The 22,830-nt window shown below is 33.5% G+C and overlaps 3 protein-coding genes across 5 annotated transcripts; 2 read left to right on the top strand and 1 right to left on the bottom strand.

Annotated features, from left to right (window-relative positions):
* Positions 1-13,323: 13,323 nt before the first annotated feature.
* LOC135832499 (galactose mutarotase-like) lies at positions 13,324-16,561 on the top strand. The gene is made up of 7 exons (XM_065345778.1): positions 13,324-13,644; positions 14,507-14,664; positions 14,784-14,990; positions 15,120-15,207; positions 15,285-15,438; positions 15,631-15,802; positions 16,297-16,561. The coding sequence occupies exons 1-7, from the start codon at positions 13,428-13,430 to the stop codon at positions 16,384-16,386; spliced, it is 1,086 nt and encodes a 361-aa protein (XP_065201850.1). The 5' UTR covers positions 13,324-13,427; the 3' UTR covers positions 16,387-16,561.
* LOC135832497 (serine/threonine-protein kinase VRK1-like) lies at positions 16,427-19,938 on the bottom strand. Of its 3 annotated transcripts, none has more exons than XM_065345774.1 (14): positions 19,777-19,938; positions 19,149-19,336; positions 19,014-19,069; positions 18,850-18,919; positions 18,579-18,775; positions 18,266-18,491; positions 18,002-18,184; positions 17,752-17,915; positions 17,498-17,613; positions 17,296-17,421; positions 17,024-17,215; positions 16,866-16,952; positions 16,708-16,796; positions 16,427-16,617 (listed from the first exon to the last, which is right to left on the bottom strand). In XM_065345774.1, the coding sequence occupies exons 2-14, from the start codon at positions 19,282-19,284 to the stop codon at positions 16,571-16,573; spliced, it is 1,689 nt and encodes a 562-aa protein (XP_065201846.1). In that variant the 5' UTR covers positions 19,285-19,336; positions 19,777-19,938; the 3' UTR covers positions 16,427-16,570. The 3 variants fall into 3 exon arrangements, with proteins under 3 accessions (XP_065201846.1, XP_065201844.1, XP_065201845.1); XM_065345772.1 differs by having other exon boundaries at positions 16,427-16,620; positions 19,777-19,937; XM_065345773.1 differs by lacking the exon at positions 19,777-19,938 and adding an exon at positions 19,416-19,679 and having other exon boundaries at positions 16,427-16,620.
* A 326-nt stretch (positions 19,939-20,264) lies between these two features.
* On the top strand, positions 20,265-22,557 carry LOC135832500 (thioredoxin-related transmembrane protein 1-like). Its single transcript, XM_065345779.1, has 6 exons — positions 20,265-20,721; positions 20,812-20,973; positions 21,058-21,232; positions 21,303-21,404; positions 21,474-21,572; positions 21,638-22,557. Exons 1-6 carry the CDS (start codon positions 20,585-20,587, stop codon positions 21,728-21,730), a joined length of 768 nt encoding a protein of 255 aa, XP_065201851.1. The 5' UTR covers positions 20,265-20,584; the 3' UTR covers positions 21,731-22,557.
* The last annotated feature ends 273 nt before the right edge of the window (positions 22,558-22,830 follow it).

Below are 22,830 nucleotides of genomic sequence, written 5' to 3'. Positions count from 1 at the left end.
CCTTCAATATTGAAGATAGGCAATTTGTCATAGTAAATTTTTCTTGTTCGTCCATTCATACTGTCAGTTAGTAAAGTCACTTGAATGATACAAACATTTTCTCATTTTTGTCGAATTTTTCAAAAATGACGTAACTTCTTTAATTTACAGATAGTAGAAAATATTTGCATCATTAAATTCACTTCGATATCCCAAAGTGCTCAATTTTAACAAATTGACTATCTTTAAAACTGAAGGCGCACACAACATTTGAAAATTTTAAATCACTCAAAATTTGAAGCATCCCAAATTAAGAATTCTATGTGTTCTTCAGACATAGTATTTTTCCACTATCTTGTGTTTTCTTTTTCACTGATAATATGTCGGTGGACGGTGTTTCGATTTTGCAATACGTTTTCCAGATGTAGTCGTGTTATACCTTGTTAATTTTATACCTAGTAAAAATGGGCTCTTTCAGTTGTGTCCATTGCTCCATAAAATTTTTAAAAAAATTTAATCTTCAGCGGCATCTTATAGTTCATGGCTTCAGATTCAGTATAAAACGATGTGAATCAAAATCAAAATCGCGTGTCAAAGAAAATTTCACCGTGTCCAAATTGTCATTTAAAACACATTCATCTGTTCAACACAGAAATCATATAAATTCTGTTCATCTTCATGAAGAGGAATCCAAGGAACAGAATTTAGGTTTCAATAATGTAGATACGATTACCACTTACATTACCCACACCTAGGCAATTAATTTTCAACTTTGTTTGATTTTGATTTGAGTATGTCTTTTTTGAAATTACTTCAAAAACTTCTGTTCAACATTACTTCAAGATGATTACAAGCTTTGTTTTCAAATTCATTTGAAAAATTTACAGTTGAATTTTGATAGAAGATTTGTGGAACACCCTGTATAATATCATATGACAAATACTGACCTTCAGTTCATTAGGATCAACGATGCGATGTACTCCTATTCAATGAAGCACGATTTTAAATCATGTCATTATGTGCTTATTTAAGGAATATTTGATCCAAAATGAAATAAAAATTACACTCCCGTAGAATGATAAGTATTTCGTAACAACAAGTTGAGATAATTTTGATTCATTATACCTACTCAACGTCAAAGGATTATTATCTAGGTACGCTGTGTTTGAATAAAACGTTTTTCATTGTAAATAATTATAATAATTTTCTTCAACATTTTTATTCTTTCACAGTTGGAAATTCATTTGTGAAATAAAAAAAATATACTAGAACACTTTTCAATTCAAAAACATCGGATCAGAAACAAAGAATTTTTCTGGAAAACGAGCCGGTTATTATAGAAACATTGGAATATAAATGCGTATCTATTTAAATTTCTGTTAGAAAAGATAGCGAAATAATTGCAGCACAGCCCAAATTCAACAATATCAATTACAATACTGATGATTTGAAAAAGTAAGTAGAAGATGGATATTCGAATTTGAATAATGTTCGAATTCGAAATAATAAAACTTCACGTTTCTCGGATGCCCTATGATGGTATTGGTAAAATACAGAATACAGAATACAGAATATTTATATTTTAGCTTTTGTCTTTTACAAACATTATTTAGATACATTAAATGCCCCTCTATACCAACGAAGGTGAGCGAGGAGGCCGCTTTTTTTTCTTTTTTTCCTTGATTCAGCCAATTATGAATTCGTATAGGCGTTCAATTGCCCTCTCTCCTTACGGCTGAAATTTACATGAGCCATATCAAAACACTATTATACCGCGACATTTATTCAAGAACTAGAATATCCCCAGAATGTGTAGTCTACTGGCACAAAAGTGAGAATTTTCTTTTCTTTGTTTCCCGTGCCATCGTTGCCGTAGAAACATCCCTCGAGATAAAACACATCGAAACCTATTATCGAATATTGGCTATTTTTTGTACTGTTCCACGTAAAACCCGGCGGGATTTCGTGTAAACGGTAAAACCGTTGTCCGTTGTTTTCACAAGACAAGTGTGAACGAAATTCTTCATGGACCGGATATCGAATCGGATCGTTCATCCGCATTTGCGAAAAAAAAAGGGTGAGAAATAGACCAGCATTTTTTATACGAAATAAAAAACATTTCGTCAATTTGAAAATGAAAAAGTTTCAAATTTTACAAAGATCTTAGCGTTACAACGAGAAAGCCACGAAGCCACGTCGCGTCGGTTGTTGTTGACGCGTCCTCGATAAAACTTCTGTAATGGAATTTTCCAACTCTGTGGAAATTACCTGCTCGGACAAAATTGAATGGAATTTTTTTCGTTTTGGAATTTCATACCAACTTGGGTATACCTACAACACTTTTAGATATTTAAACGACGTTCACTACGTCATTTGTAATATTACAGATGGAGGATTCATTACAATAACAGCGTGAATTTCCATGCTTCCTCGTCATCCTTTGAATTTGAAAGATATTCACGAAAATGCCAAAAAGGGAGCTACTTTTGATTCCAGTTTGGCTCCCCTGTCGTTCATCTTTTAATAGATCACAGAGTCGATAAGGCATTAAGAGAATCGGTAACAAATCGCAAGTTCCAATAGATGTCTTCAGTACTTCAATTTTGATAAAATCAGTTAAAATGACGATATTCGGCCTCAATTGATCGAATGGGAAATTTTGGAACCATTAAAAAGGAAAAGTCTTTCGAGTCATCACAAAATTCATACTTAATTGATAGTAATCTTCATAAGGATTCGAACATATGCATTGACTTTCTAAAATCGTTTTCAAATTACTCAAGTTAGGTGTAATACGTACAAACATATAATACAGTATGAAACTGGTTTCTGCTATTTTCATGCATCCCCTTGATTCAACTCGGAAAAATTGTCTCGTTCGAGAGAGGAGTGAAAAAAATTTCAAGCTCAATATTAAAATCTACCAACCACGAATCGAATCATACTCGTATACTTACGCAACTAGAAAAATCATTTTCAATAGCTGATACACAGACGCTGTGAATCGAAAACGAGTGGATAAGCAAGGATAATTGATGCACCCGGCGCGGGATGGCGTGATTTTCGCACTTTTCCAAGACTAATGGCAAAGAAGAAATGATGTTAAAGTGAATGGTTGAAGAGGAAAGAGGGACAAAGTTGCATTAATCTTGGCAATATTAACGCCAAGGGTATAATATTTAAGTTGACATGAATAACTTTGTCAGGAATAAAAGGCCGTTTTATGGCCGATCAAAGGCGCATAATCTAAAAATAAAAGCGAATTTACGCGGCTAAAGTACATGCTCGTTCTTCGTCGGTATTAACTTCGACGTTTTCAAAATAATACTGCGCGATTCTGTATGTAAAATTGCCTTTCTTTTAAAGATACTTTAATGCTTTTTATTGTCTCGTAGCGCTCAGTAGCTTAACGTAAGTGGCAGAGCCACGGCTTCGCACGCTGGAGTCGTAAGTTCATACGAAGATGGCAAAAATAACAAACATTTGGGTTAAATCTTTTTCTGCTGCTGTTTGCAGGAGGGATTAACGCGAAAAATACAACCCAAGACGCGAGATATTTCACATTATGTTGCGTCTATTTTTCACGAAACCGATTAAATTATATCTACCTATCTGTATAATCAAGATGCAAAAGGTTTAAACTGGTTCGAAGGTTTACATAGGCAGCTGATCGCAGAACTTCGAATACAAATATGTAATCGTAAGAATAAAATAAGTTTTGTCTCAAAGATCAAACTGACATGATAGAAATGAGAGAATCATGTCATCAGTTTCTGGTCAAATAAGGGAGTTTTCATGACATGAGTGGCAGTCGTATAGTTAATATATTTATATATTCTGGGACGTTTTTTAGAAAAATGTTTGGCCACCTGAGGATCTAGTTCAAATTGATATTTCCACCTCAAAATATTTGAAAATTAAAACATAAACGCAAACAGTTATCAAATGAAAATTCAAAATTGTTACAAAATTGAAAAAATAACGTTGGCTATGCAAACAACGGCACCATGTTACTCCAGGCACTCGTCAGATACCAACTCGAAACTTGACGGCGTTGAAGAGTATAATAAGGAACTAGAGTATAAGAGGCCATTGTATCTCAATATGAGAGCAACATGTCGTACTAAAAATTTATCATCACTAATGATATAAGTAAACAAGTGACCGCAATTCTTTCAATGATACGAGCAAAATAACACAATTTTCCGGCATTAACCACATATCAACTAGTACCACACCTCAAGATTACATGAAACCACCAAGTCTTATCAAAAATGCAGTCGAAGCAGCATGAACAGTAGTGAAGGATCAATGACCCACATATTTTTAAATTTTCATAAAAAAGGTTTTTCATGACTCGAGCAACATTTTGAACTCAACTGTTCCGAAATAAGGGAGCACCCAAAAATTTACCACTAAGGTAACATTTTAAATGATCATTCAATTTTACATGTAGGTAGATGTTTGTATTCGTAAAATACCCCGAGTATTCGAGAGTCGTTGACCTCATGCACAAAGTTGCGGGTATCTAGGTTAATGTTCAAAAGCTCGCAATTTCCACTTGCTCTAGCGTTACGCTCTCACTTAGAACTGTTATACAGGCTTATCACATCATCATCAATTCATCATAAACGTTGTAATCTCAGATTTCGTGGTTAAAGGAATTTCTAAACAGCATCATACAAGGGGGTCGGTACCTGGAATGTAGAAGGAGTAGGGAGCGTGGCGTGGATGAGTCCCAGACTTTGAAAAACAAACTTGGAGCAAATTCTGTAAAACTCCTGTCTATGACATTTCATCACAGTGCGAAGTGTGAAGCAATAAACATGATTCATTATTTAAAACTTTTCTTGTGAGGAGGCTTCACTGCTATTTTATTGTAACTTTCAGAACATAGATGGAAAAGGATTTCAATTCAACCAATTCCCTTGTTTTGAGATTCAACCAACAACTTTATTTCTGTTGGCCTGAATCCAGATTTACAGTTTGATTCAAGTGTAAAATAAAATACAAATAACTACGTCTGGAATTTGAAAAGAAATCAAATATATAAGTTGCAAGAATTTGAAGTCAAAACTAACTATAAGTTACTGTGAAATATGTTTCATTATCAACGCTGACACAGCAATCAAAAAGTACCATACGGAGTTCGACAATAATCAAATATCAAGTTCAATTTCACGGATGATTGCGAAAGTATTCATTTTTAAAAATATACATTATATCTCCGGGAAATTCTTGAAAATATTTTCCTAATTTTTCTTTCCGCTTTGACGCACTCGTAAAAAATCGTTTGGTTCGTGAAAAATAATCGAGTTAATTTCAGAAGAAAAATTTGGCAAATACCTATACTGGGCTTGAGTCGGCTACAGTGTAGGTAGCCTACATATGTATTTTCAATAATGAATTTCATATCTTGAACGGAAAAAAAAAAGTTAAGACGTATCGAAACGAATAAATTTCTAGGAATGTACCTTGGTCTACATGCGACTGTATATTTTCACTATCGAAATTCGGTCGAAAGCACAAGTTCAATTCATAGAATTCCTAATTTGAGTGTATCTTTCCCAAGCAAAGACACAGAAATTTTGGTTAAGATTCCCTCAAATTCTCAGTGAAACTCGCAACATACGAGAATAACGAAGAAATTCTCAAGAAAGGTGCTGTCGTATTTGCGTATCGATGATGAAAAATGAGATCTGTCACGAGAAAACCAACCTAGTGTCCAAAACGTAAATTTTACAGGAAGGGAATTTGAAGTTTTGAGTGTATGTATCAGGCGATCTAAAATTTGTAGGTCCGTGAAACTTGCACCACTTTTGGCCCCCATGAGTGCCAACATAACCCGATATTTTTTTTTCAGAATCATCACATTCAAAGTTGCCAAGTCCAATAATCGAAATTTCCCAAAATCGATTTTTTCGATTTTTTTGAATTTTTTGCCAAAAATGTTGCAAAAACTACCAGAGTATGAATTATTAATGAAGAATAAGTTATTATTATTAAATTTATCACGTTTCTTAACAAATTTGTTCAAGGTGAAAAGAGTTGATTTTTCCAGAGTGTACCTCATTAAAATTTCAAAAAAACGGCCTAAATCCTACAAATGTGAGCTGATATCCTCAAAAATTTGCATGTTGACTCCCCCAGACATACATTTCGAGAAAATGAAAAAAAAATTTTTTTTCATTTTTTTTGTTGTTGCTCAATTTTTTTGACCTTAAATTTAGGGTCAAAAGAATCGTTCGCGAACGTTTTTAGCACCGCACGCAGATTCAGCACCCTGAGTACTACCAATATCCACCATTAAAAAAATATCGATTTTTGGACACTAAGTTGGTTTTCTCGTGACAGATCACAAATTAAGAACTTGAAAACAATGATACCGCAGATTAAGTATCAAAAGTTGAAACGTACACTTACATACCTAGTTACCTACATTTCAATTCACGATACCAAATTCGCAAAAACCGACGAGAACTTGTGTGCAACACGATGAATTTCAGATTTAAAAATCCAAAAAGAAGCAAAAAACAGTAGAATTATCGCGCAGCGCGCATTTTTCGTATTCTTTTGTTTTCATCGAACGATGAAAAAATAATGAAAAAATTTCTCCGAGCGGAACACGCTCATCTCAATGCTTTGGTTATATGTATAAGCCTACTACTACGTACACGTAGCGTCAAGACAATAAAGAACTAGCATGAGTATAACAGTGAAAAAAAAATACCCAGATATACGAGGAAAATGCGGCGAAAAGGTGCAAAAGTTGAAGGTCTTCACATTAATCATAACTATAAACTTGATCGTTGACTACACGAAGTAATAAGGCGATGGTCTCGGCGTTGACGTAGGGTGCAGGCGAGCACCCTTCTATTTGATTTTGAAAAAATTTAGAAGTACACGATATAAGTATGTACATACACCATGACGGGGAATAGAAAAACCATCTCTAAAGGCTCTGATAAATCTATACTTATGCGTACCTAGTACGTCATGCAAAGGGAATAAAAGTACAAGTTTTGTTAGGTAGGTATATACTCTTTTAGTCTTTTCACTCATATCTATACCCATGTGGTCATAGCCCTGGGTGAGTTTGTTATGATCTCAATTGTTGAGCAAATTGCTTTGTAATCAAACAAAAGCTGTTGGGTGACAACGTCAACGTCAGCCCCAAAACAAACTACAACAACTTCAACAGCCTTGAGCACTTGGACTAGTTGCAATAATTGCGCTTGCGCAACGCCACAGCAACTCTTACGAGTACACAGAAGTCTTTAAACTCTCAATTTCAAATTCAAACTGAGAATGGTTTTTATCGAAATCTTCATCATTTCTCGTTTTGAGAAAGAAAAACTCGTATTATCTAATCTACCCACGCTAATTGCAGTGGAAACTACTACATACTTTTACAGACTATACTAATTTAGAGAATTCATGCAACTTGAAACTAAAGCATAACACTACGCGATCAAAAACTATTTGAGAAAACTCACCAATTGAAGACTTCATCGTTGAAAATTCGTGTACGATACATCGATCATTGGTGCAGATTTGACTCGTAGTAGGAATTTTCTGGACATGTCGGGCGATCATACATACAAGAAAACCTTCATCGGACATCGAACAGACTAGACTTCTCATATTACGAAAACTACATACTTAGTCTAGTACAGTCATCGCAACAAAACCGTGAAAAAATTACTAAAAATACTGACTACTTCCGTACTTCGTTTTTCGAAAAAAAAGAAGAAAAAAACGCACAGAACGAGAAAAATCGAAGTGTTTCTCGCTTCTACAAAAACCGCGATTTACGTTACCAGTTACCACAAACAAAGACTACCGATCGCAAATTTCGATTCGGCTGTAGGTAAACTTCAAAACTATATACAGGGTGCCCAGAAATATCGTGAACCCCAAAGAAAGTTTATTATTAAAATTATAGGTTAGCAAGGTGAAATAGATGCATGGTGGAATGTTATCATCTCAGTCTAAACAACCAATCATGTGCTATAATTATTACATTCGCTGTGACCAACCGAAATACTTAGTTACTTAGCAGAAATCTTTATTAGGGGTTCACGATATTTCTGGGCATCCTGTACCTACTATGTACCTACCTACCTACAACTTTTTCTACGCAGAAACTTGAAAATGATTTTCAACTCAACCGAATAACAGTTAGTAAGTATAGTATTCTATCGCCCTTAATGCTTTCTAGTTCTTTCCACAATCAGGGATGCTACTCAAATTTTTCTCAAAAAAAGTAACTTTAGTAACCAAAAAAGTTGGAAAAAGTAACCAAAAAGTAACCAAAAAGTAACCAAAAAAGTGACCAAAAAAATTTCCAATGCAAAAAATATAGGTGAGATGACCGAAAAACTCTGATCCATAAAAAACTACTACATTTTATTTTCAGAGGTGTGATGAAGCGATGTGTTGGGGGGGAGGGGGAAAGACTGAAATTCTCCCAACTTTTCACGCTAGATTTTCCCAACTTTTACTCTACCACCACACCCCCCCCCCACCCAACAACAAGATTTTTTCAAATAATTGGTCAGATATTGATGACTTGATGAGATTATGTTTTTGGAATTTGTCGAGTTGATTTTTCCATTTTAGGAAACGTTTGGAAATTGTAGCAGTAGAATTCATATCTGCCCGAGCGAAGCGAGGGCGAAAGCTGCGAAAAATTTATGATTCGAAACATAAAACAACCTCATTTTTTAAGCAAGAAGTTGATTTTCGTGGCTTCAAAAGCTTCAAATTTTAAAAGTTTTCAGAAAATTACATATATGTACCTAGGTACCCATTTGACAGTTGTAAAATATGAGTAAAAGCCCGAGCGAAGCGAGGGCGAAAGCTGCGAAAATTGATGATATGAGACGTAAAACAACGTCATTCCTGATGATGTGAGTAAAAAGTTGATTTTCTTGGCTTCAAAATTTTTAATTTTTCAGGAAATTATTATGTGTATATTTATAGAAATATGAAGAAAAGCCCGAGCGAAGCGAGGGCAAAAGCTTTCGAAAATTCACAATTCCTGAGAGGTAAAACAACATCATTTTTTATGAAAAGAAAAAGAGTTCTGGGTAAAATTTTGAAGAAAAAAAAGGATATTTGTGAAAAAACACGGAAAAAGTAACTTTTAGTAACCAAAATTTTTAAAAAGTAACCAAAAGTTACTATTAGTAACTTTTAGTAACTTGGTTACTTAAAAAGTAACCGCGTAGCATCCCTGCACAATGAATAAATTCAAATTCATGTAGATAGGGCTTGTAAACGCAAAGCATGCAGTATACAAATACAACATAAACACTCACCAAATTCAGGAAACACATCGAAAAATCTTCAAAATCGAACTTCCTTCACGAACAAACGAACTTCGAGGCTTCGAACAAGAGGACTGAGGAACAAGACAGTGACGTAAAATGAAAGCAAATTTAGCAATTATTAGCAAAAATAAGCCAATGAAAAGATGCAAAAGAAAAACGCATCGCAAAAATGAAAACGCGGCAAAGCAAAAGGAAACGTTGAAACTTGAAACCGCAGGGATGCAGAAGCAACGGGTTGCCATTTGGCAACGTCGCATACATTAGCATACATGAGCGACGAGACGACGACGTTTACGATTACGACTATACGTTCTAACGAATACACGCACAGGCCGATCGCGCACCCGCGTTCGAAGGTTTTCAGGTATTTTATGGCCAAAAATTCATCAAAATCGGTGTAAAAGTAGTACAGCTTTTAGAAAACACATGAAAGTGTTCAAATGTCAAACATTTGATCAAAATCATGGATTTTCAAAAAGCTACACCACTTTTGCGCACCAATTTCAACAAGTTCGTGTACAGAAGAATAACACAGCCAGTAACACGACGAAAACGATGTGCTCGAAACAACATACTAATTACATAATCATGTACATACTACATAGCTCTTACATCAAGCACGAACTGGCTAAGATTCATTCAAGTTACAATATTATCAATTTATTATTAAGGACGACATTTATGTACTTACAGATTAGACTGATGAGTACACGCACAGGCCAATCGCGTACCAGCGTTCAAAGTTTCGTACCACGAATTTTTCAAGTCCCAAAAATAACTGTGCAGAAGCAGTAGGTACAACTTTTAGAAAATACACCGAAATACACAACGTTTGAATGTCGCAAAATTCGAACAAAAACAAAATCGTGCATTTTCAAAACGTTGTGAACGAAACAAAACATACGTCAAGCTCAAACACGAACTGGCCATCACACTTGATAATTAAAATTATTACGAATTACGTAGACGCGAAAATGCCAATATGTACGTCAGATCAAATAAGTACCTAAATAAACGCAATGCATTTCAACAAGCAATCCTACTCAATTTACTTACCTCCGCAATATACGCAACCGCAACTAACCAACTACAAAGACAAAACACAAACACAAACTGACAAAGCACTTTGCGAAACCGGGACCGGGTTCCGACTGGAACCATCCGATCCGAACCGAACTTCCAACCAGAACTGAAGTAGTGAGGTCTGAGAACAATCAGAACATTGCCGTGAAACCGGCCGACGCGAAGTGCATTCTTTTCTACCTGAATAGCTGAGTACTCACCCCCACCAGACTAAACGGACCAACGAACAGTCGAATTGAATGAGCAGTTGAGCATTCGAGACTCGAGTCGCAAGTCGCAACAATGTTGTGAACAGGGATGCGATGATACCGTGTCGATACGGTATCGATAATTCTGAAAATATCATGATACGTATCGATAAATATCATGATACTTTTGTTTGTTTATTTAGCTTAAAAAGTTGGCTGAAATGCCAAAACTTTCACAGATAAAAAAAAGCCAAAAACAAACAAAATTCAAAAGCTCGGTATCAAGTTTGGATCGATACGTATCGATACACTACTGATCTGATACGTATCGATAAATATCATGATATATCGGGTATCATCGCATCCCTGGTTGTGAAGTGTTGCTGATGTGTGTTGACTGTTGAGCAACGTGTATTCATGTTACGTTGTAGAATGATACCTTAGATACCTACATGATACATTTTGTAATTGTGTAGATCTAAATCAGATCTATGTAGTTCTAGATCATATTAATTTATCATCATTAAAAGGTTCTGATGAATAGAATTGCGAAATGAAATCACATTTTTTTCCAAACTTCTAGTGATGAAAAGATATCGAGTGCTTAATTAACTCTGTACTATCTTCGAACCATTAGTCCGCAATCCGCATCAAGCTGAAGACCTGGCTCGGATGATCATGTCTGATCGATCATTGAGTCAACTTGACCAAAAATCACATTAATATAGGTATCCATGATTTCAAAACTTTCCTCTCGAGATGAGACTTACTAAGCACCCCTTTTTTTTCAGAATTTTCAGAATTTGGTTATATTTGTTTCAATAGGACACTTTCCTTTTTCACTTTTCCAAACAATGTAAGTAGATTTCAAACAAATTTTTATGCAGTAGATGCTAAATTCAAAAAATAATGCAGTTCAATTATTTCGTCTTCTCGCTTCCACCATCCAATAATGAACTGAATCAGACATATTTGCAAAAAAAACTCCATACCTAAATACCATTTTTGGGGGTTTCATTTTTTTAAATGGAAATTCATTGCTCGCCCTTACGAAAAAAAAATAGTACTTTCTGAGTAGTAGTTTTTTAACGGAGTAAAAAGTACTACTTTTTAACACCTTCATGGAGAAATATTAGTAGTTTTACGTAAAAACTACTACTTTTGTCTAAAAACTAGTTAAAATTACTACTTCAAAACTACTACTTACGAAGTAGTAATTTGAACTAGTTTTTAGACAAAAGTAGTAGTTTTTATGTAAAACTACTAATATTTCTCCATGAAGGTGTTAAAAAGTAGTACTTTTTACTCCGTTAAAAAACTACTACTCAGAAAGTACTATTTTTTTTCCGTGAGGGTCGTGTTGAGCTCATCCATCGAATGACGATGAAAAAAATTGAAACATTGCGGTTTTGCAAATGACTGGTTCCATATGGAATAGAAAGGATTCTAGAGCTCATAGCTGTCTGTAGCACAAGAAGAGAGTCCTTCCGTTATACTTACTATAACATTATGTTTGGTGTTTTTAACATTTTTTAAAAAGAATTTTCTGCAAGAGGAAAGGAATTAGTTATGAAGGATAATTAAATAGGTACATGCCCGTCAAGATGAGGGGGGGGTGCAGAGAGTGCACGTGCACCGGGTCCGCAAATTTTCGAAAGGACCGCAAATGAAGTTAGAAAAACTTGCCAACTTTGAGTGATAAGTTGGAAAGTTTACAATTCGGAATGTTCAATGATGAACTGACATCTCTAAAATTCTTTAAATGTGTTTAAAAATTGTTAAAAACTACTATTTTTAAAACAAAATTCTCAAAAAATTTTCCCCTTCGCTCCGCTCGAGCAATATTGTATACTTCTTTTAGTGTTTTTGAATTTTGAAAATATTACCAAAATCATGATATAATGTAATCATTTTTTATCTACATGGGTATATCTTTCAATTTTTCCAACTTAATAAAAAATAAATTGAATTCCTTTTGGTTATAAAGTGCGTACAAATTACCTATCCATAGCTATTGAGGTTGACATTTTCAAGATTTTAGAATGAGAAATGAGAATTTTCAATATATGTACGCCAAAAAAATTTGGGACCCGCAAAATTTTGCACCCGAGCCCGCACTGGCTCTCGCCGGTCCTGCCCTGCCCTGGGTAGTGGGTAGGTATACAATTTAAATTCATTTGAAAATTAGTTCAGTATACCTATTAGATGACCTAGGTATAGGTAAAAGCTAGTGGGGGCACAAATAGGTTGAAATGTCTTCATAATTGAAGCAGAAGGTGGGTGTAGACAATGCAAAGTTTTGGCTGGAAAAAATGCGGAAAAAAATAAAATGCATGAAAAATTAAAGTTTGTTAATTATAAAGATGCAGGGTACTTAACCTAACTGAAATTTTCATTGTTTTTTTCCTGGCTTTGCCAATCATTGTACCTTATTCGGATGTAAAATATAATTAATTTAATACATAATGTACCTATTTTAAAAAACAGTATGTTACATTGTAACATACCAATCTAAAGAAACACTTCTACTCCACATTTACTCCAACGCGTTTTTCCAAATTTAAAAAAACATTGAAAATCATTTTAAAATGTAAATATAAAACAAACTACAAAAATTAGGTTCAGGTTCAACAAAAAATTATATTCCAAGCAATATCAGAGAATTGTTACTCGCTTTAAATGTCTACACTGGCAGAAAGATAATTACAATCGCTTACAATCGCTTAACCACAGCCAGATAAGTAAAATCGGAAACGGTCAGATGGTTTACAAGCGAGTAGTAATACTTCAGTTCTTGAAACGTAAGTGTGGCGAACATACTTAAGTACTTCAATTGAAAAAAATGACTACCCATAGTGCTATTAAAATAACAACTGATTCGTTCGGTGAAGCCATAAACCATAAAACTAACAAAATCGAGCCGGTTTGTCGTTACACATTGCAAAGTGCTGATATTACCCTGCAAGTCATCAGTTATGGAGCCACTATTACCAGTATAAAAACCAAAGACAAAAATGGCAAATTGGACGACATAGTGTTAGGATTCGACGACATAAGAGGTACCCTAATCATACTAATATTATTTTAGTAAATATATTGTACTAAGTATATTTTTAATCGCTAAAATAAAAATATTTTGGACTACATGCACTAAAAATAATGAGCAACCGTAGGTTTTTCAAATCTGATGTAGGTATATTTTCGCTGATTTCTATTCGAATTCAAGTAGGGATGTATTTTAAGCTATTTCAAAATTTGTTGAATATAGGTACCTATGTAATTAAAAATTGCTGCTGTTAATAATCATTTAAATTTATTATTTTGAGTGTTTACTACGTGCACATTATTTCAATTTAAACGCTTCAGTGAATAGTGAAGAGGCACCTGTGAAACGTTAACAAATACTTACGTAGGTATAGGTTATTATTGTCAAGATTATGTCAATTTGCTTGAAAGATTTTAGAACCTACCTACCTACCTCGCACCTATGTGTATGCCTCATTAATTTTACTCAGTCATAATTACTTAGGTACTTACTAAATTGTTAACAATTTAGTAATTGGTAGAATATTCTACCAAAATAAAAAGATAAAATTTTAGGAGTACCTACATAATAATAATTGAATCAAGTTCATTTGGGCACCTAGGTACCTTTCTTTTTGAAGACGAATTACTTGTACGATAATCGTATTATTTTTCAATGATTCTGATTATAATCAGTATTTTCCACAACACACAAATAAATTTGAATATCTTGGTTATTAATTTTTTTTTCAAATCACATTCTAAATTAATGACCAAATCTCATCAACAGTTTAAAATTTCGATGCATTAATTCTCACGAAATTCCATCCTCCTAAATAAAATAACTTATAAACGTGAACCTAGAGTAAAGAATGAATTTTATGCAAATGTATGCAGGATATAAAAGCGATTTAAACCCATATTTTGGAGCGACTGTTGGGAGATACGCAAACCGAATTGGTGGAGGTCAATTCAAACTGGATGGTAAAACATACAACTTGATTAAAAATATGGGAAATAATCAATTGCACGGAGGTTTGATCGGATTTGATAAGGTAGGCAACATTCGTTCAGTTACAAGAGAACAATTTTTTGTGAACATGAAAATCATTACTTACTTATCAAAAAATTCTTAAAATATTCATTCAAATACCAAATCATTTTTTTTTATCAGGTTAATTGGAAAGGTTACATTAAAGACAATAAAATAATTTTCACATACTTAAGCTCTGATGGAGAAGAAGGATTTCCAGCAGATTTACTTTCAACAATTACGTACGAATTGAAAGCAAATACATTGAGTATTCTATTCGAAGCTGTCAGCAATGGTTCGACCGTCATCAATTTGACCAATCATTCTTATTTCAACTTAGCTGGACATGTACGTATGTTATTTGTAAAAATTTAATAAGACAGCAAGTACACAAATTTCTGACCCTCAAGAAATCTTTTTGACAAATATTTATAGTATGTACTTTCCACAGCAATAATAGAACGAAACTAATTTCAGGGTGCTGGTTCAGAGGGTGTTTACGACCACGTAGTAGCCATAAACGCAGATAAAATTACAATCTTGAATAAAGAAATGATAGCGACGGGTAATTCTAACACATAAAAATAACACTATAACGACAACTAAATTTTGAACGCATCAACTCTGTTCGTGCATTTATAGGACAGTTGAAATGTGTTGGTGGAACAAATTATGATTTAAGGACGCCGCAAAATCTCGGAAAAGCGATCCACAGCATACCGGAGACAGGGTTTGATTTCAATTATTGCTTGAATAAGTTCCAGGCTGAGAAAAAAACACCGACATTTGCTGCCAGGTAAATTCTGATGAAGTTTTACTTGCATAAATTATTAATACGGAAAAATTGCAATTTCGATATACGAAATGGTTGAATGATAGCTACACGTCTTGTTAAATAAAATCGTGACATCATCTAAAATGTTAATTCAATTTATATTTTCAAACAGAAATTTTAAAGTTGAATTTCAAACTTGCTATAATTTAACAGGGTTATAGAGCCCAAATCGGGTAGGTACCTGGAACTTTTTACCGATCAACCGGGAGTTCAATTCTACACAGGAAATTCCATCAAAGACGGTATTGGCAAAAATGGCGCAAAATTTGGAAAGCAGTCCGCATTCTGTTTGGAAACACAAAACTATCCAAATAGTGTGAATATCGTACGTAGAACACAATATTTTAATTTCAATTTCCAAACTTCGTAATTTCAAAAAAATCATGTTTATTGTTTATCTTTTTTCTTCTTCTTCCTTTTTTTTTATTCGTCAAATTTCACTTCAATTTTGAAATTTCAATTTAAACAGTAGTCTGTAGGTAGTAATAGTCATTTTGAAGTTTTGGTTTCTTCGGTACATAATGTACAGTGTTGCATTTTCATTAACTCAAAAAGTTATAATGCTTGATGCTTCTGTCACAAACTGAAATTATGGTGTCAAAATTCGAGGATAGTTCATTTCATTTGAAAGTGGCAGTAATTTTATGAACTCATGTAAAAAAAAATCCACTTCGCAACTGTTTGACTAAGAATTATTTTACAATAATTGTGTACGAGTACGTTTCTTCTATGTAGACTTCCAAATTTCGAAGTTTGTTTGAGGAAAAGTTCGGAAGAATTTCATCCATTAAAAACAATAATATTTATCAATTTTTTCAGGAGTCATTCCCAAGTTCGATTCTCAGACCGGGCGAAAAATATGAACATAGAGCAATTTATGTTTTCGGCGTAGAACAAACTTCATTCTAATGAACTATAATGAACTCATGAAACGCATTAAGCAATCATCAACATAATCATACGCGTATATTTAATGAATATTCAGAAAAGTAAAATTAACGTTTTAAATTTAAAAAAAAAAAAAAACAATAGTTTAGATTAAAAATCGTAGAAACGAATAATAAATAATTTAAAATTACGTCAATTCGGTATTTCAACATCGTTTACTCAATGATTTCCTTCTTGTAGAGCTTCTATTACCTGCTGAATTCATATTAACATTACAAAACAATATCTCTGTGAGTTATAATCCAGTACACAAATATTGAAATTATTTCAACGAATACTCACTAGTTCTGGTATTTTTCGAGATTGTTTTGAGGGAATGTTTACGATTACGACTCGAACGAGGCGATACGATAGTAACAACAGGAATCGTTCTACAAAACGAGAATAAAATTAACAATAACAAAAAATATGATGATGCGATGAAAAACATGAATTATTACTTTTTCGTCGCTTTACTGGTCTCTTTCCTAAGAGGCTTTTCGTTGTTGTTCGGTTTTTGTTCGGTATTCACAGGAGATGGGTTTTTGCTGCAAGGAAAAACGACGATGGTAATATCCAAACAACACATCAACAAGAAGATATAAAAAATTTCCAATACCTTCGATTTCGTGAAATTTTCGCTTTTGAAGGTGCAGCATTCGTGGTACAGGTATTACTAACTATGATTGCCTTTTCTTTTTGTTTTTCCCGTTCGAGGATTAATTTCATTTGCGGAGTAGGATTATCTAAGCCACGAGTATACAGAGCTTCGGAATTTGCAGAATCTGTACTGTCTGATGATATACTGATTCTGTAAAAAAAGAAATCTTGTTGATGAGAGATTCAAAAAACTTTTAAACTCGAATTGCTGGAAGCAAGAAAGATAATTACCCGGCCATTCTTGACTCTTGAGGAACATCGTACATTGGCAAAATACCAGTGGGTTTCTCTGGATTTCCGGCTAATATTTTGGGCCAATCGAACTGAACCGTACTATGTGTTGATTTTCTTGTTAATCTAAAAATTGCAAAAATAATGAGTGGAGTAATCGAGATCGTAAAACGAATAAATTCAATTGAAAATGAAAATTTACCTTGGATTGTAATTACGAACGGCGCAAGGTTTCCGAGCATTGTTAACAGGTATTGCACAGGGCTTACGAAATTTATATCTGTTATTGTTTTCTCTATCGCTGTTACATCTAAAACGCTAAAAATAGATGAAGAAATATTTTTCAAGTTCCTCAGTATTTACATTGATTCAACATAATTTCACTATTTATTAGAGAAACCAAAATAACAACAGAACAAAGCTTTTTAACGTTTGAAATTAATATTATATAATTACCCTGCGAGGTCCTTGCAATAAATTCACATTCAAAGAGAGGTCTCCATTAAATGTGTACCCAGCATCTCGAACAGCATTTTTAAATAAACTTCTACAATATGCGTAATTCGGTTTCGACTTGAATTTCAAACGATTAACATATCTCAAATATTGCACTAAAGAATCTACAAAAATTAATATAAATTAGTACACCGATACGTAAATTGCAAATATTTCAAAATGAAATCAAAATAATATAATGTATACATACCAGGCGGTTCGATTTTTTTGGAACTAAAACATTCGTCAATCAAGGCAGGCAAATTGCTCATCATTTTATTCTTATATTCAGCTACCATTTCAGCATCCGTGTTACCTTCCCACGGCAACGAACCCGTTATCCACTGGATGATATTATACCCCAACACTTCTAAATCGCCTCGTCTTGAATGTGCTAAAGATGAAAGAAACAATATAAGCGTTCTACATACACACTGTACATTGTTCATATGGCACCGGTTCGGTAAAAACTAACCTCCGAAATGAGCATCCCTCGATGTGAATACTAAGGTACCGTTGTGGGCTTTCCTTTGATCAGATTCTAACTTTTTATGATTCCCAACATCGTCATAAAATTTACAGGATAAACCATAATCTAATAAATGAACTGGAGTAGTATTTTCTTTGTTCAGGACCAAATTTGAAGCTTTAATATCCGCATGAACATAACCTTTACTATGAATATATTCTAAAACGTCGATCTGAAATACAAACCGATATTTCGTTAAAATCATCTTCCTTATCAAAATTTTTCAACATTATCATATTATTATTATTACTATACGAACCACATAAAAAGCCAAGGTAAATGCTGTTTTAAGACTAAATCGTCGGCCACTATTCAGAAACACGGTCTGCAAATCGATACCGTATTTCGGCAGAACAATAAAACGATAACGTTCGTTGTTATAGTAATGAGAACCGCAACCCAAGAAATGTGGCATTCCTAAAGCTTTCATTCTACGATCCATCTTCCATTTATCAACTGTAAATACACATTTGAAAATATTAAAAATATTCTCGGATGACAGATGAAATCTCCGTATTATATCAACTTACTCAGTTCTTTTCTACCAATTTTAGCGTAAACGTGAATTTCAACAAATAAAGGACCACTCATAAATGGCTCCTGAAACATGAAAATTGTGTTGGAAATTACTGCTAACACACATCTCTGTTTCACATTTATCGACAATGTACTTAGATAAATCTCATATACTCACTACTTTCACTACATAGTCAGTTTTATTACCCACGGTTCTAGTCAAATCATCAGAAGCTGAAACACAAAGTTGAATGAGTACATTAATTCACGATTTTATTTCTTTTCTATTTTCACAGGTGCACTAATTACTCACCAAGATAAATTTCTCCAAAGCCACCAATTCCTACCGCTGGTCCCAGTTTCCATTTTTTACTTTTCAAATCCGTTAAAATTTCTCCCTGAGGTATACTCTTGGCCAAACTCAAACTCTTTCTTGGAGATTCCATCATAATATTTATGCTTTCGTCATTATGTAGAATGAAAGGTCAAAGAAAACTTTAGCTGTAAAAACAACATCAAATCAGCATCATTCATTGTTTCGGTAGTCGGTGGATCAACACTTCTACATTTAAGCGTTTACCGTAGATTCGCAAGAAAATAACTATAAAATATTGATTGAGCTTATAGCGAAAAACTTTAAGTGACATGGAAATGAATTAATTTTAAATTTTGAAGTGTTTGAACGATCGAATGTTGTGTTTCAATGAAAGTACTGTAACACAGAATTACACCCAGAATAATACAAGTGTTAGCAAAGATACATCGAAAACAACTTTACAGCTCATGAGTCAAGTACACCGAGTTTAGATTCGAAAGAAGCCGCGTCTAAATATCATTAAAAATGAAATGAAAGTACATTTTTCAATCTCTTAATCAAGTAACTTATTCGAGATTCTAACGAGCTTGCTGTAATCGCACAATTATTGCACTGAATGGCTTACCTTTGACGAATGAATACTGCTCGTGTTTCTTCGATGTGTAGTAAGGATTTCTGAGTAACTCCAGTTGAATATTAAAAAGTTTTCGTAATGATTTCCTTCTATAAACCAAAGTAAATCTATGCAAATTTTTAGAAAAAGAAAATCGAAATCTATAATTTTGAACTCATTTGAACCCTACGAATTATCATCAAATTACCTTCTGGTGTTTCTCTCTCTGATAAGCTGTCGGAAGAAAGATTTACGCGAATTTGAATTTTACGAAAAGTACATCGTTTGAATGTGTTTTAGTGACTTTTTCAAATTATTTTGCATCCAAAAAAGCGTAAATAGCTTTAAAATACTTTGTAAAAAAAGATTTAGACTGTAAAAAATATTTTTGAAAAATATTTATCTCGATTCTCGAGATAAGAAAAAAGTTGACCGTGAAAACACTTGAGAAAATTCACTTTGATTTTTGGTAACACTGCGTAATTTTGTTCGCTGACAAACTGCAGCTAAACACAAAAGCAAAAGCTGACAGCGGTTCGGATAATGAGTTATTATGACTTTTCGAATTCGAGGTATTTTTTAGAATAATTTGACCATTTAGAAGTGTTGAAACAATTATTATTCGATCGGTCAAGATTCGGTGTAGTGTATTGAATTAGTTCATGATAATTTGGACTTTAAGATGTTAGTGATTTCTCGTGAATCGCGAGTCGTATAATGCGGTTGTGTTTCCTTTGCAGTTTTAATCTTGTCGTAGATCACAAATACTTGAGATAAAGATTCTGTATTAATTTATTTCTAGTGATTAATAATCGTAGTAATGTTCATAAATGCCAATATGTTGTTACCAAGCGTACTTTCATTGTTCCTCGTTGTAACTGGAGTTACATGTCAGATTAAAAGTTTAGACGAAACTAACTGGGATTCGATACTGAAAGGAGAATGGATGCTTGAATTGTAAGTACAGATGCAATTGTCACGTAATCTCTTGTAAATGCATCGTTGTTACTAAAACAATTACTTATGTTCATTTTATGGTTATTCCAGTTACGCTCCGTGGTGTCCGGCATGCAAAGCTTTGGAAACAACGTGGAAAGAATTATCGAAATATGGCGGTGAATTGGGAATCTCAGTTGGACAAGTAGATGTGACTGTTTCGCCGGGTTTGAGCGGCAGATTTATGGTTACAGCTTTACCTACGATATTCCAGTATGTAATATAGAATTGTTCCAAGTTCCTTCGTGTATTGATTCGAGCATCATTAGCTAACCAAATTGTTACACGTATTTATAGCGTTTCGAATGGCGAATTCAGACAATATCGCGGATCTAGGGATATAGAATCGTTCTTACAATTCGTGAAAGAGAAAAAATGGAAAGATTTACAAGCAGTGCCGTCATGGAAATCGCCAGCTTCTTATCAAATGACAGCAGTAGCTTATTTCTTCAAGTTATCTCAACTTTTAAGAGTAAGTGCGTCGCAATTACGCGTGAATTCTTGTCAGCGTTGATGTAAACAATATGTTGTATCACTTTTAGAATATTCATGCGAGGTTAATGGAAGATTATGGATTGCCTACTTGGGGATCTTACTTGATTTTTGCTATTGCTACGATATTCTTCGGTGCCTTATTAGGACTTGTGAGTAAATCCATTTTTAGAAGTATGATAATTTCGAATTCAACAATGAACAAATTTTTAACGTTTTAGATCATTGTATTCTGTATCGATTTCTTCTACCCGCCTAAAATACTTCACTATGGTGCAGAAGGAAGTCCGTCTAGAAGGAAAGATGATGCTGAAGAAGAAGTACGTTAGCGAATTTTTCAAATTATATTCGAACGTGTTGATAATTTTCTACTATTTTATTACAGGACGATCTTGAAGACGAAATCGTTGACGAGCAAAACGAAGAAAATGCTAGTCCTCCGGTTCGCAAAAGAAGAACCACTCGTAAAGCTGACTGATAGTGGTGAAGTTATAGTTTTCTAATTGCTATTCGTATTTTTAATATTGAGGTGATTGCGATGTAAATTTTTTTACCATTTTTTAAAACAAATTTTCAACTTTTTTTATTTGTCAATTATTTTAATTGTTTTATGCAGTGACACCTTAATTTATACTTCAGTTTAAGTCAGCCTTCAGTTATTTTTGATTTCTTATTCGATTAACACGCGTTATTTTGATAAAAATTTTCACCTTACATCACAAAAATTGTTTATGCTTTTTCCATTATTTGTATTTTATTTATTTATTTATTTATTAGTTTACGTGATCTTAATTTTGATGAAGTGCGTTTATTTAAGGATATGGTTCTTTTTATTTTGAATAATTGAAATGACAGGTACAATTTTTATCGAGCAGCTCAACATAATTTTCACGATATTGTTCTAGTAGAACTTTTAATGCTGTTGAGTGCGTGCAGAGAGTTTCTTTTCTCTTCCAGTAAGAATATTTTTATGTTTTCTCGTGTGTTATTATTGCTATTTGCTATTGCAAATTGAGAATAGATTTTTCAAATTTAATTTATTCACCATTAGAAAAGTGTAGTTTATTTTTTAATCTCTAATGCATTTAATTTGAATAGTAATTGTATATTTGAGAAGCGCTCAAAAAAAGGCCTTTATATAGATTTGTTATGTTATGTTATTATATGATGGTTTTTTTAATTCTTATTTAAAACGTAAATGCTCACTATGATTAATCTGTTTGATAGTAATGATTGTATGTTTGTGAATTTGTGTGTTAAAATAATGTACTCTATTTTAACATGTAAATAAACGATCTGCGCATATTTGATTAAAATCAAGTTTCTTTATACGAGTAGTATCATTATTTGCTTAGAATGTAACCTAAGTCGGCAGGTACTCAAGTGGTTGGTTAGGGAACCTTCGAACTAAGCCGAATGGTACATAAGGAAATAGTTTTGGATACCATTGCTAAGAAAAGTAAAAGTAAAGAAAGACTCGTCTTATTTGCAACTCCCTCGATAGTATTATGAATATGATCGAAATGCTTCGCACGATTAGTGGAATTCATATTTATACAAAGAAATCGCATCACCACT

This window comes from Planococcus citri, chromosome 1, assembly GCF_950023065.1.
Source record: "Planococcus citri chromosome 1, ihPlaCitr1.1, whole genome shotgun sequence".
NCBI classification, from domain to species: Eukaryota; Metazoa; Arthropoda; class Insecta; order Hemiptera; family Pseudococcidae; genus Planococcus; species Planococcus citri.
Note: the sequence above shows the minus strand (reverse complement) of the source record. Positions and strands in the feature narration are given on the sequence as shown.